This window comes from Anastrepha ludens, chromosome X, assembly GCF_028408465.1.
Source record: "Anastrepha ludens isolate Willacy chromosome X, idAnaLude1.1, whole genome shotgun sequence".
In the NCBI taxonomy this organism is placed as follows: domain Eukaryota; kingdom Metazoa; phylum Arthropoda; class Insecta; order Diptera; family Tephritidae; genus Anastrepha; species Anastrepha ludens.
The window spans coordinates 11808728-11824096 of NC_071503.1; the positions used below are offsets into that span (position 1 = coordinate 11808728).

At 37.7% G+C, this 15369-nt stretch overlaps 1 protein-coding gene and 1 long non-coding RNA gene across 2 annotated transcripts; one reads left to right on the forward strand and one right to left on the reverse strand.

The window, feature by feature from the left end:
* Positions 1-1752: 1752 nt before the first annotated feature.
* LOC128869745 (uncharacterized) lies at positions 1753-2970 on the forward strand. Its single transcript, XM_054112347.1, has 3 exons — positions 1753-1901; positions 2073-2268; positions 2326-2970. The coding sequence occupies exons 1-3, from the start codon at positions 1753-1755 to the stop codon at positions 2968-2970; spliced, it is 990 nt and encodes a 329-aa protein (XP_053968322.1).
* A 109-nt stretch (positions 2971-3079) lies between these two features.
* On the reverse strand, positions 3080-5019 carry LOC128869405 (uncharacterized). The gene is made up of 4 exons (XR_008455270.1): positions 4055-5019; positions 3890-3993; positions 3690-3837; positions 3080-3618 (listed from the first exon to the last, which is right to left on the reverse strand). It is a non-coding gene; the product is annotated as an uncharacterized LOC128869405 (long non-coding RNA).
* Between the last annotated feature and the right edge of the window lie 10350 nt (positions 5020-15369).

A 15369-nucleotide genomic window follows, 5' to 3' on the forward strand; every position in this document is an offset into this window, starting at 1 on the left:
GGACTCTGAAAATAAGGTAGGTTTTCAAATATCGCGGGCTACGTATACTCGACTTTCAATTGTGATTATTTTTATGTTGGTTCACTTGTCTCGAAGATAAGTGTATGTTCACGGTTTTAGCATAGTAGCATGGCTAGTTTGTTTGTGAGAGGTATAAATAAGACAAGTGTTTTACGTGTTCCGCGAGTTTCTGCTATCGAAAAAAATTAATCGAAAAGTTGTTTTGTGTAAAGAATGGAATTAAGTGCTCAAAAATCTTTGAAATGTTGACAGTGGCATACGGTGAGAGTACTCTGAGTCAAACAAATTTTTACAAGTGGTACAAGCTTTTCGAGTAGACGTGAATGACGACGCTCGCTCTGAACACCCCGGCACATCAACAACCGATGAAAATGTTGAGAAAGCAAAGAAAATTGTTATGGAGAATCGTCAAAACACAATTCGAGAAGTTGCTGGGAATGTCGGCATATCGATTGGCTCATGCCATGCAATCTTTTCGGAAATTTTGGGCATGAAGCGTGTGGCAGCGAAGTTCGTTCCGAAATTGATGAATTTTTGTTCAGATATTGTGGAATGACAATAACGATAGTCCAGATTTGCTTAAAAGGGTCATAACTGGTGACGAATCCTGGGTATATGATTATGACATCGACACTAAATCATCCCACTGGAAGAGTCCAGGAGAGCCAAGAGTCGATTGCAGAAAATCGCCGAGCACGCAAAACACTTGTCTTATTCATGCCTCTAACAAACAAACTATACATGCTATATTGCTAAAACCCTGAACATATTTTCGAGATGAGTGTACCAACATAAAACAAAATAGTAATCGACTGTCGAATGTGCGTAGCCCTCTAAATTTGAAAATTCACCTTATTTTTTTAATAAGCCTGTTACACACTTCCACCATTAAGGAAAATCAAATCATCGCAACAAGTTGTAGAGGAGAGACATAATGCCTTTGCATGGTTTTTCTTTGTATACCCACACAAAAAGCAGATATGAAGATCATTCTTATCTGAGCGGGGGGAAAAAGAAATGTGCCTTCATGAATGAATATACAGTATGTCAAGAATGAGTTTTGACATAGAAAATAAATTCAATTTTTCAACTTCAATAGCAAAAAATTGCACTCTTTATTTATATTTGAGTTCTTTTTTGTACTGATTCATACTTATTCACAGCATTTAAAGGGAATTCATAAAACAACTTAAAATTCTTTAGAAAAACCACAACTAAAGCCACAAAAACAAATAGCACACCATTTCGGCGCCGCCAATAACCTCCGTTTACTTTTCGCATTTTTTCAACAATTTCTTTAAAATGTGTTGCGCGATTAACTTCGATTTACCGTTACCTTTGCTTTGCATTTATCATTTTGATACTTTTGTTTCATCATTCAGTGAAATTTTTTTACTTTATTCGGACTCCAAGTTTAAATATTGTATTTTTAAAATGCTTGGCAAAAGACTATCCTTGATACTACGCAATCAATAGATCATAATTACCCCCTGGGTAAAAATGTTCAGGAATTATCTGAAATGTTTTCGGTAACACCTCAGACAGGTTATAATGTTATAAATCGAGCGGAGAAAGAAAGTAGAATAGAGCAAAAGTGTTCACGTGGGCCTAAAACTAAAATTACTGGACTTGCAGAACGCTTGATGAACCAAAAATTGGATCAAAATCCGATAATTTCCTTGAGAATACTTGCAAAGGAGCGTTACAAGGAGTGTGGTATTATTGTCTCTTATGAAGCAGCCCGTCAAGCCATACTACACCACAAATATTCATCGAGATCAGGGGCCGAATCGTAAAAGTCGTGAACGAGCAATTCGTCTCGTAAAAGAACGCAAATCGGATTATAACTATCGTGAACGTGTTATCGCTATCGTAATTCGGTATGATGACAAACGTCATCGAGTAATCGAACAACTCGTTCGTTCGAATTGTCATTCGATCGGTTATTTATAAACGTAATTGCGCAGAATTTCAAAGTATTAACGAAAAATGTAAGAATAACTAAAATATATGTAAATTGTGTAACTTTAAATGAAGTTTTATAATTTCAGGACAAACTGTAATAAATTAAACAACAAGCAGAAGGATATAATGGCACATTTCATGAGTGAGCACACAGATTTGGCCAAAAATTCCTTGCCGAATTGTGCACAAGAAAGGTCGACTGCCAACCGACTTTGGGAAGAGCTCAGCAAGCAGTTAAATGCGGAAGGACCGCCAATAAAAAATGCGAAGTTATGGAAAAAAGTTAGTACATATATTATAATCATGTTATCAAAATGAAACTTATTAGTTTCTTTCTAGGTATACGCAGATCAGAAGTACAATGCGAAAAGAAAGTTGTCCTTCAACAAAATTTCAAAAAGGCAAACAGGCGGAGGACCTTACCAGCAGAGGGCTTTAACTCCAGCTGAGGAGCTAATAGTTGAAGCTGCTGGTCTTGAAGCATCTGTTTCAGGAAACAGCATGGTGCAAACATATGGTAGTTCACAACCTGCACCAGTCGCAGTTGCTTCAAGACCAGCATCAAGTGCTTCGGCCTCAAGCAGGAGCAGTGGACGTAATTCGAACCATTCAACTAGTAGTGTTCCAAGTCGTTCCTCCTCCAACAGCCCTGCTTCCTGTACGCCTTCTCGTCCAGTCGCTCCAACTCCACGAAGAAGAACAATAAATAAAGCTTCGCTGCTGCAAGAAAACATAAAATTGACAGCAGATCACCATAAAGCTATGGGGCAGAAAATCGATAGGCTGCTTCAAAATAAGGAGAGGCAACTAGAGATTGACGAGAGGCAGCTTGAAATAAGTGAACGACAGCTAGCTGTCTCTAGGAGGATTTTGGCGATGAAGGAGGAGAAGCACCGAGCTATAATAGCTGTAAAAGAACTTGATTTGAAAATAAAGAGTATTGAATTAAACCAATTGAAGGTCAATGAAAAAGAAAAAAAATAGTGTCCCTCCTTCTGAATTAAAATCCTCTTTGTAAATATGTATATATTCCAAATTTTTATTCAAGTTTTATGTAAATATGTATATATGTAATTGAAGTTTTGTTCAAGTTTAAAATAACTAAATTTTACGTTTTTAAATGGAGTAAAAAAAAAGCATTAAATGAAATTGATTTTGAATAAGTATCCATTAGTGTTTCGATTTATTTTATTTTATTTAGGTCGGTTAGCATTATACTTCAAAAGCATAATAGTACAATATGAAAACAAGATGGTTATGTCGAGTTCATCAACGAGATTTTAATTTGATCTCTGATTGTTTGGCCGATTCTAGTATACTGGCCTTCTCCAGACACTATGTCAGATGCGGTTTGACTCTCTGAATTTGTTGCTGTAAAGCTCACATTAAATTTTATACAAATGTTGTGAAGCGCTGCACACACATTCGCAAGCCTAGCCACTTTTATAGGATCATATCTTCCTCTTTTGTTGTATTCTAAGATTCTCCACCGACCTTTCAGTACACCATTAGTTCGTTCAATGATGCACCGTGCCTTGGAATGAATTTCATTGAACCTTGCTTCACCTGATCCGTCCGATGGATTTCTGTACGGTGTTATGCACCACGGCTCAAGTGGATATCCAGGGTCCCCTATTAAAACCAAACAACACGTAATTTAGCACAATCTAAGTCAATTGTAATTATATATGTATAACACATACCTAGCAGCTAGGCATTGTGACTCCTATTGTGCAAAAAACGATGTTCCATAACCATTCGTTCGTTTGAATGCTTCCATATGAATGAGTCGTGGGCTGCACCCCCATATTGGCAGTTTATTGCGAGAATTTTCGTAGTGTGGTCGCAAATCTAACAGAAACAACCTTAAAGTAACATTTCATCTCTTTATTAAAAAACTAACCAACATCGCATTTATGCTATGAAAACCCTTCCTGTTGAAATACATGTGCTCGTTGACCGTGGGCTTTTGTAGTCCAATGTGGGTGCCATCAATGCATCCAACCACTATTATTAAAAAACGAACATTAAATAAATTTTTCACAGCTAAAACATGGATTGAATTTACCTCCTGGAATTTGATAGTTCTCAACAAACCACTCTTTGCACCTTCTCGAATCATCTGGCTCAAATTTAATATGTTTAGGACACAATTTGGCTTCAATTTTTTCCAAAACATTGCCCGTTAATTTCGAGACAGTGCTCTGGCACATTCCTATCAAATAGTCATGCCTATTGCATGCTGATAGCCACCACTTGCGAGTAGGCTGAGACACGCAGCCAGTTGGAGCACCGCCGGAACAGCTTTTGTCTCTTGGCAATTTATATTTATGTTATTTAAAACATAATTAAATGCTTCTTTGCTTAAGCGAAACCTTTTGATAAACCTGTAAGCGAAGGATATTTTATTACTTATTTTTCGTCATATATAAAGTACTTACGCATTGTTTGATAATGCTAGCGGATTGCTTTTGTCTCGAAGTTGTTTTCGCACAACTCTTTCATTATTTTCTTCATCGCTGGAACTTAAATAAAATAAAATACTCGGATCCATTTAAACTTTTTATATTTTCGTTACTTTCTGCGGTTTATTTTGACACTTCAAATTCTATTGTGACTTAAAAAAACGAAGAAGATGAGAAAAATAATCGATAAACAAAATTACAATTACGATACGTCTTCTTTCGACTGTTATGATCCCAACTCGTTCATTCGATTATCGACTCACGTAATTTGTGTTCGAACGATTGTCGTTTCGTTAACGACTGTCACGATTCGACCCCAGCACGCAAGAAACCAATGCTAACCAAACATTGAAACCAACAACAAAAGCCCTTGACATAATTTCTACTATTAAATTTGGAATAATTTTCTTTATGTCATTTCAAGAGTAGCAGACTCTGTGTTTATTGCACAATAGTCGCCAAACAATATTTAAATATGTAAAAAAAAACTAACGGCAGTACTAACAAATAACGGCAGTACTATCACTACGAATAAACAAAAATTTAAATTTACCAAGGAGCTTAATGATGCCGGTTTCTTACAATTGGGGTAAAGTTAAAAATACACCAGCTCAAAGTTCCGACATAAACGTAATTGAAAATTTGTGGGCCTTTTTGAAGAAAAAGAGTCCCCAAAAGACATCCAAAAAATGCAACAGCATTCAAAACTGCAATAATGGAGAAATGGCAGATACCAATAAATTGGTCCATTACATGAAAAATCCATTTCATAAAAAACGCTTGTATTAAAGTTTGTAAAAACAGTTTATTAACAGTGTCGAAATGGTATATTATTTGTTTTTGTTGCTTTAGTTGTTGTTTTTCCAAAAGAAATTTTTTTGTTATGTATGCCATTCTTGACATACTGAACATACATATTTACATTCAGACAATCTAGGATCGAACTTTGAATTTAATACTTGCGTTAGCTGCTATGTGTCAAGGCAGAGGCATACACCAAGCAGGGCGGTATACAGAATACAGAGATGTTACCAACATCACATCGCTAACCGGCTCTCAACGATTTTGAAGGAATCAGCTGATTGGTTGATTAGTAACTGGGGACATGACAACGGTTTGTTTACGAAAAAACGGAGATTGTGTTGGTGATATACAACGTACATATCAACAGAATACGCTCATGTTACTTCGTTCCCGTTTGAACAACAAGTGAATGGGTAAGTGTGCTAATACGTGAAAAATGAGCAAGCAGAATTCTGTGTACCCTGTGACATGACAGCCAAAGCTAATCTCACAATTTTGCTTCGGATAGCTAATTCAAGTAATCTGTCATTATACTACACCAAGATGCAAAATAACCTTTATTAGCTTACAAAACGGAAACGTCTTTGGCATTTCATACTGTTGAAAATTTCGAAGCCATTCCCTTTTGTTCTCTCATCGCTACAATTAATAAAAAGTATACGAAATAAGTAATATAGCCGTGATGTTAGAAATTTACTTTGAAGTACGAGTGCGGCCTTGTGCATGTTGGCCAATCTGCAGCAGAATTCTGTCCGCTCATTTCACTCGTTTTCACAGATACGACCAATAAGTAGTTGTTCAATCAGCAACAAAGCCACATGAGCGAAAACTGTGCGGATTTTTTTTCGTATATCACCAACACAATATCAGTTTTTTTCGTACAAAACCGATGTAATGATAAGATATATTCCAATATTGACTATTTTTGTCATTCATTGTTATCGTCAGTGATTTCGAGGGAATTTCCAATTGATGGCTCGTGTTTTGCAAACAAAATGATATTCAGGGGTAGAGGGGTATCTAAAAGTGAAAGCCCTCCTTAGAAAAGTTATAGTTTTTAAGTTACTTAATTTCAATATTTGTAAAATTTACCGAAAAAATTCTCCTATTTTGGTTATTTCAACAAGCGCAAATGCTGTCAAACTCCTTAAAAATAAACAACATAAAACACCAAAGATAATAAGTGAATAAAAATACTAAATTTTATGATTTATATCTGTGTGTATAATTATACCTACATATATACTCGTACACCAAGCAAAGAACAGTGTGTCCTTCCTTCTCCAAATATCGGGGGAGAGCATCGAGCCACTGGGAAAAGTGGACAACAAACTTTGGTTCGGCGTCAGGAAAACATAACTGAAGATATTCCGCTCTGCAAATCCGGAAGATGAATAGGACGCGGTTGACGGCGCCAACCGGTTGCTCACGGGCATGCAACTTGACGTCGCCGCATCTACCAAAAACGATGGCGCTAACGAGCAGCACCCGGGAGTGCAGCTTGGTGGCGCCGTCAAATTGTAAAACGACCAGCAGCATGGGTCTCACTGTTGTCCAAATAAACCTGCAGCACTCGCGGACTGCAACGGACAACCTAACCGTTCTCCTGGCGGAGGAGGACGTCGAATTCGAATTAATCCAGGAACCCGGGGAGCAGGGCATCGAGCTTAAGGGGTTTATTGGAAACAACCATAACCTTTTCTACATATGGACTGAAGGTAACCCCAGATCTTGTATTGTAGCTAAGAAACATTTGAAAATACTTTAATCCCATCATATTGTTCACAGGATGTTACGGCTGTGGAGGTAGAAGCCGCTGACGGTGTCGGCATCATACTGGCTTCCATCTACATGGCACATGATCGGCCAGCACCACCCGAGGAGGCTCGTCGGCTTATGCGTGAAGCTAGAAATAAGAACCTGCTACTCGGTTGCGATGCCAGCTCAATGCACTCTCCATGGGGCAGCTCGGAGACGAACGAACGAGGTGAGCCTTTTTACGACATTATTATTAATACTAACCTGATGGTATGCAACAGAGGTAACACCCCCACTTTCACCTTTCCTAGTACGGAGTACTTTAGGGGATGGGCGGAAGTGATTGATGTTACTTTACTGTCCAAAAACAGTTCGGTAAGGGTAGACAAATGGAGGGTTTCCAACAAAAATTCTTTCTCGGATCACAGCTTAACCCTTTACGAGCTGGATTTGAGGGTGTATCCCCTTACCGTATCGAAACCCACTACGAACTAATTGGAAAAAGTTCAAACATGTAGTGAACAATAGGTTGGGAGGAGTTCCGATCAGCCAAATCACTCTCACGGAAACCTTGAGATAGGGTTACAACATTGGAGAAGACATTCAGTAGGGCCTACAAGACGTCGTGCCCAATTAAATATAGCAAAAAAAACATATCCTCCCTGGTGGAGCAACGAGCTCTCGAAATTAAGGGAAGAAGCCAGAAACAATTTTAATCTCAGCTACTTAACAGGTAATTGACCACTGTACAGAGATAGTCGGAGACAGTACAAAAAGGCCACTAGGGCTGCCAAGATGGAAAGCTGGAGAAATTTTGGTTCTTCGATCGAATCTACCAGAGATTCTGCGAAGCTCAGCCGTATCTTGTCTAAAGATCATTCAATGGCTTCTTGGGTCAAGAAGCCAGATGGCACTTGGACCTCTACGGCAGAAGAGTCTCTAGAACTTCTCTTAAACACTCATTTTCCGAGATGTAGCACTAACGATATCGATGTTGGGAGAATTTGGCAGGCCCGCTATGACCCACGGCATCTTGCGGATGTAATAGTCACAAAAAAGGAGGTTGCATAGGCAATTAAATCGGTTTTCACTTTTCAAATCTCCAGGCCCTGACGGTAGTTTGGTGGAAAGCTCTAGAGAGGGAATACAACGTCAAATTACTTAGCAGAATACTAAGATCAGCCTGTGCAATAACAGCCGGTGCAATCAGACCATTTCCTAGGGAAGCCCTGAACGAACTGACACACGTTATTGCGGTAGATCTACATATCAAGAAGATTGCGACAATGAGTGCATTTAGGTTAAATGAAGCGGGTCCCTGGAAGAAAAAAACTCATGGCCATGCCAGTCTATTACTGCGACAAACCCAGTATACCTCAAAGAGGACTGACTACATCGTCCCGACGGTAACATTCAGTAGAAATTTCGTCAATCTCTTTCCATCTCGGAAAGAATGGAATAAGAGATTCTCACTAAACAAGTCCGACACTACAGTATATAACGATGGCAATAAAATGGATTGTGGTGTAGGAGCTGGTATATTTTCTCATAGACTTAAAATTGAAAGATCTGTGCGTCTCCCTTATGGTTGCAGTGTCTTTCAGGCAGAAGTACTGGCAATTGGGGAAGCTTGTAGGCTACTAATCGCAGATCCCTCTTTTAAGGGCAATATCGCTATTATTTCGGATAGCCAAGCTGCAATCCAGGCACTGGGTTCAGCTACAGCAACCTCTAGAGTGGTGGAGCAAGGCAGGACTAGCCTTACCACCTTGAGCGAAAACCATAAAGTTACCTTAATCTGGGTCCCGGGACATCGGAGCATCGAAAGTAATGAAAAAGCGGATGAGCTGGCAAGAGGGGGATGTGCCAAGAATAACGCTCTTGCACAATCGGTATTCACACCACTAGGTGCAGTCAAGAGTGCAATTTCCCTAAAATACTTCCGAATCGCAGATTGTAGATGGAGAGACCAGACGAAATGCTAAATTAGCAGAACGTTATGGCCCACCTACAACCTCAAGCAATCGTCAACATTGATAAACATGAAACGACGGGACGCCTGGAGACTAACGGCAGTCATAACTGGCTTTGGTCTGTGGGAGAACAAGCAGCCAAAATGGGCATCCCTCACAGCACATACTGTCACAGTTGTAAACAACCGGAGAAAAAGGAAACAATCTTCCATTTCCTCTGCGAATGTCCTGCCCTATGGATGGACAGAAGGTTAACCCTGGGTGAACCGCTGTTCGATAGTCTGGAACAGCTGTCTGGCTTAGATGTCAACAACCTGATGAGGTTCCTGAACCGCACATCCAGTCATGCTGTAAATAAATGGTAAACAAGTCGGTAACGAGGATGTGGCAACAAAATGGTGCGGAAGCGCTAGTTGGATTCTGGAAGAATCACCACTTAAACCAACAAACCAACACTAAGCAAAACAGCTATATAGGGCAAATCAACTTGATAATTTTTCTTCTAAAATAGCTGCGTAAAATTTTCTTGAATTGCCTTATAATGTATGTACATAAATGTGTGCACGAACTAGAGGTAGTTTAAATTAGTTTGTCGTTTGCTTCAAGTCCTGTTACGTTTGAACGTTGCTTGAAATTTGAGTTTCTTGAAGGAAATTGTTATAAGGGACAAGTGCCTTCCTTAAAATTTTATTTCATGTTGTCAAAATTGCGTGATATTTTTGTACACTTTTCACAATTTAAAATTATTCATTAAGGTAAGTTGAGGAGTTTCCACTAGCAAATAAATAATTTTCATGTGAGGAAAATAACTATTTAGGACACTATGCCAAAAGGAACTCAGCTATCTACCGAGGTACGTGCTAGTATTCTTGCTTATAGTGAACTCTCAGTTCGCAAAATGGCGCTAAAAGTAAATCGTAATCAAAATACCAGTCACAACTTTTTGAAAAACCCTTATGGATATGGAAGAATTAGAATAACTGGTCCGAAGCCTAAGATTAACGACAGGTGTAACAGAGACATAGGCCGGTTGGCTGTCAATAAAAACATCAGCCCTAACCAAATTAGATATGAACTTTCTCCCAATAATACGAAGAGAAGAATACAGCGAAATTTGACTGCCGAAGCTTACACCGCAATCTATCATTTTTAGAGATGAAAAAAATAATAATAATACGATTGAGACTGATGATTGTCAGAAGTATTAGAGAGATATTCGCAAGCTACGACAAACGCGTCAGTCCCGAAAGATCCACGGTGGTTCTCTTATGACCTGGGGTGTTTTAGCTACTGTGACAATTTTGCATTAGACAAACGCAATAAATTACGTAGAGAATTTATTGAATTTTTCCGAAGAATTTCCCAGTGAATCTTGGACCGTTCAACAGGACAATGCTCCAGTCTACAGCGTACAAAGGAGTTTTTCGCGTCAAGACCAGACCTCAGTTCAATGGAGAGCCTCTGGCCTTCTCGCAAAGAAATCTGGTAATCCTGGAAAGTGCTTACACATAAAAGTGATCGCCAATTACTTTTTAATTCATTTAAGTCTTTAGAGTGTTCTTCAGTTATTGTACTTAGGCGAAGCATGCCAACAAAAAGCTTTTTTACCCAAATATACACAAAAACCTTTCAGCAATTAGTGTTAAAGTTTAAGCTATTTTCCGGCGCTCTCCATATAAAATCTTGGAGAGCGCCCAAAGCCGAAAGTAAATCTTCTCAACAAAAGGGGCTGCCATCAATATTAATTTCAATAAATTCCCTGTAAATGTGAATTAATAACACTCCACCAGCCGGAGGCGGTCCAAGTACTACAAACTCAACAATGTCACAAACAAATGAACATTTTGAACTCGTTCACCAATCCACGCATACCAACCATTCCAGAAGATCTCACTCAGTAACTGAAGCAAAACTTATAGGAATAAATGATAGTAGTGCATCTCCAAGTTCTATTAATGACTGGATCTAAGTGAAATCAAATAAAAACCCCAAAAGCAAACCAAAATTGATAACTATTGACTAATCAACCCAAGTTCATCTAAGAATAGATTTGATGATCTGGAAAAGAAATAGCCTGCCACTATTGTCGAAAAAGTCCCAAAATCCCCACCTATCTTTGTAGATAAGGTTAACAAATTATCCCCCTTAACAAAGATTCTTTCTGAGCACCTGAAAGCCCGATTCGAAATTAAACCGCTTAGCAGTGGAAAAAAAACTCCAATCAAACTCTCCCGCAGCTTATTTCACTAACGTGAAACTTCTGGAGGAGAAAGAAACGGAGTTTTACACATATAAACCCAAAGATGAACGCAGTTTTAAAGTGATATTCAAAAACATGCACCCTTCAATCGATGCAAATGGTATAGAGGGCGCCCTAAACGATCATGAGCACACCGTTACAAATATGAGGAACACGAAAAAAGAGGCATTAAAACTCCTCTCCCAGTGGTCGTTATAGAGATTGAACCCAGTCAAAATAATAAAGAAACATACGAAGTTCTGTATTACACTGGAAGTCATGCTTCAGCAAATTGCACTAAAAAAGGAAGTCGCACTGGCGTCAAATGTGTATTATGCGCTAATTAATATATAAAGGATGCTTAATATATAAAGAGCTTCAAAAAAATATATGCCCATCGTTAAGATTCAGGCCCACTCCTCAAAACAAACACCCACATTCAGTTCTAATCACTAATCAACAATCAAGTACCAAGTCCAGGGTCTCGTATGCTAATGTTGTGAAAAATGACAATACCACAACAAACCCACCAGTTAATAATGCTGTAAGAAACATCCCCAGTAACGCTAAAATAAACGAAAGCTCAACTAACGAAATGCGAGAACTGATGGTATTATTAAAGCAAGTTCTAGCTGAAATACCCACTATGATGTCGGCCGTTATGAATCTCACAGATGGACTAACGCTAAACACAACCAATGGATGTCACGCCTTATATTCTCTCTGTAATACAAATATCAAATCTTAATACAATCTCCACTGGCAAACCCACTTATTGACCCTCAGATGTAAAAAGAAACTTAATTTGATAGATTTTTTCATTCCAAAAAGCGTACATCTCTCCAATGCACTAACAAGTCTTGCTTTGACTTGCCATCGGACCACTTACCCATAATCCTCATTCTCCACGAATGTTTGGACAACATGAATCAAAAATGGACTCTCTGCAATAACAAAACTGATTGGTTCAATTTAAACAAACAAGTCGCCTAGTCTCTAACTACCGAACTCCCACTAAAAACGGGTAAAGGATATCACTTAAATGCAAATACACAAATGGGCAAAAAATACTATGACCTCCATTATCGAATGCCTGCTCCAAGAAAAGCGCTAAGCTCGAAAACAATGGCAAAACTCTTGATGCCCATTGGGCAAAAAGTGAACAAGTGAAAGAACAATTGATCACTGAGAGAAAGCGAGAAATACAAAAGTATTTAGATTAACTCGATACTACCCTCTGTGGAAGGCCCAATTGAACAAAACCCTCCCGATATATAGCCAGATGGAACGTGGGCTAAACGAACGCGGAGAAAGCGGACCGCTTTACTAAATGAGCCGCTCAATGCACACATCGATTAACTCCACTTTTTGAAAAAACGTAAATTTAAGTGTCAAAACCCTTGGTATAGTCATAACTTTTTATATTTATAATGACTTTCCAAAATAATAAGTATTAGCACCGTTAAATGTCAAATTTCTTTGGCAACTGAATAATAAGTAATTTATTTCAGAAGCCACTTCGATTAACTCAATACCCTAATATAAATCATTTCAGTAACGCCGTACTTGTTCTAGCCGTTCATCGACGCTTAATTGTTTTTAAACAGTCGAAAAAGAGGTTGTAATCCTGTTAAATGGATACGAAATTTGCAAAAGCATAACAGGATAAAAGGTTTGGCGTACAGGAATAGGGGAGGAAAATTAATATTATATCTGCAAAAACATTTGTCGAAATACAATGCAGATGCCGTCAAAATTGCAATAAAAAAATTATTTCGGATTGCTATGAAAGAATTTTTTAGTTTACATAGTGAACTTGACCAAAATATTTTCTGAAGAGGTTGTATCGAAGTTAACGAAATAAAAAGAAGGCGCCCTACGAAGATCACATTCGTTTACATATTACTTTCGAAAAGAGGGACTGGTTATTACTGTTTGTAAGAGATATTTTGGAGACACTTATCAGGTGAGTGACAAGAGGATATACGATTGTCGTTCTAAAGAACAAGTTACATCTTTGGTTGATAAGCGCAACGGTCGTGTTGCAAGCAATAACGTAGCACCAGTGAAAGAAAAATATGACTAGAATGTGTTCTCTTCAAAATTTAATTTACATTTTAAACAACCAAGGATACGTGTCAAACTTGTGATGCTTTTCAAATAAAAATTCAATCTTCAGACGATGAGAGAATTAATATGGCAAAAATTGAAAAGGAAAATCACTTAAAAGAGGCTGAACGGGCTCCCAGTCAAATGACTGCCGATCAAGTGGCAGCATCGTAAAAATTGTTCATATATTCTTTTGACTCGGAAAAAGCTTTAGCCTTGTTGCCATTCGATCGGCAGCCATTTGATTGTTTGACCTCATTTCTCAAGTTGACCACATCCGTAACTTATTATAACCGAAATTTATATGTTTATAATTTTGGATGTCATTAATTCAATGAAAATATAAGCCACATGTTTGTTTGGCCAGAAACTGAAGGATCTCGTGGGTTTCAAGAAATGTCATCTTGTCTAAAATAAGTACAAAAAGACTTACGCTGCAAACTTCGAAAAAATAATAAGATATTCGGATTCGTGTACCGGTCAAAACAGAAATATTAAAACCGTCTTAAGTTTATTGAAACTTGTTCAAAGCACGGAAATCAAAGCTGAATCGATTGAAATGAAATTTTTGGTAAGTGGGCACAGCTATTTGACCAATGACTCAGATTTTGCCATTATTGAGTCATGTGCAAAAAAAAATTAAAACATTTTTTCACCAGATGATTGGTACCATATAATCAAAACATGTAAAAAGAAAGCGCCGTTTCATCTAATCCAAATGACTCACCAAGATTTTTTGTCAACAAAACCTGTAGAACAGTCTATCATTAACACAAAAGTAACCGTCACAGGGCTTCCAGTAAATTGGCTTATAGATCCCCCTTTATTATATCCTAAAGGTAGAACTGTGACAAAGGAAAAATGGAGAGACCTTATTGACCTGCTAAAATTCATTCCTCCTGTTAAACACGATTATTAAAGAACTTGTCAAAAAATGGAAATGACGAAACCTCGCATACAGCTGATAAAGAAGATATATATTGCTGAATCATCATCAAAAAATAATGCCGCTAACAGTAAGCTGCTATAAATTAATTACGAAAATTATTTTATAACCGAACTTCCAAAATTCATTTTTATGGAAAAGCTGTGATAAAAATGTATAATAACCAACTTTTTCTCTAATAAAAACTTAAAAATGAAAAGACTAAATTTAACTTTACTACTTTTTTCAGTTGCCAAATCGATTAACTCCATCAGTCACATAAATACTGTAACTTTACTGACGATTGTTTCTTGGCTACTCTTTCTTGTTAATTTTATATACCGTTAGATTAAAGCTATATCTGGAATTATGCAGTCCACAATTTATATTTGAATTCATAGTATCAGAGAAGTTTTTTAAAACAATATACATTGCATCATCGCGTTTTGTCAACTTTTCGTTTCATGGAGTTAATCGATTTGTGCACTGAGCGGCTCAAATATATCTCTCAAGTTATTGACGAAGCACCCTCAAATATCCAACTCCAAGTTTCTTCACTCTTAGATGAAACTCACCAAATGGATTTGCCAATAAGAAAGTGCACAAAAAAAAACCAAAAACTACTATACTCCAGTTGAAATCCAAAAAATCTCCTGGTTAATAAAAGCAAAACTCTAAAGAGAATTACCAAAATAAGCCATAATATTTCTCACCCAACACTTCAATGCAATCATGCTGAAAGGATTTGTCCCACCTCCGTGAAAATTTGCTCAAATAATCATGATTTTAAAACAAAGGAAGAACTCAAATAATCCCAATTCATGCCGCCCGATAGGTTTACTTCAGATTATTTCAAAACTAATAGAAATCTTTTTTTTTTTAAAGATTATCCCCCGTGCTTGTACAAAGTCAGTTGATTCCCAAACATCAATTTGCTCGGTTTTGTTACCATTCAGTTCTGAAACTTTAGTGTTTTGCCACTGCTTTTGACAAGCTCTTTTCTTCCAGTGAGGATTATAAAGAAGTACCAAATCACTTTCGCTAAATGCCTCGAAGTTCACAGCACATGGTCCATATCAACCTGAAGTGTTCCCCAATGACTACCTTTTT

Coding starts and splice junctions, on each gene's coding strand:
- LOC128869745 (XM_054112347.1), top strand. CDS start 1,753: ATGAAGCAGCCCGTCAAGCCATACTACACCACAAATATTCATCGAGAT. Junction 1,902..2,072: donor GTTATCGCTATCGTAATTCG/GTATGATGACAA, acceptor TTATAATTTCAG/GACAAACTGTAATAAATTAA. Junction 2,269..2,325: donor ATGCGAAGTTATGGAAAAAA/GTTAGTACATAT, acceptor GTTTCTTTCTAG/GTATACGCAGATCAGAAGTA.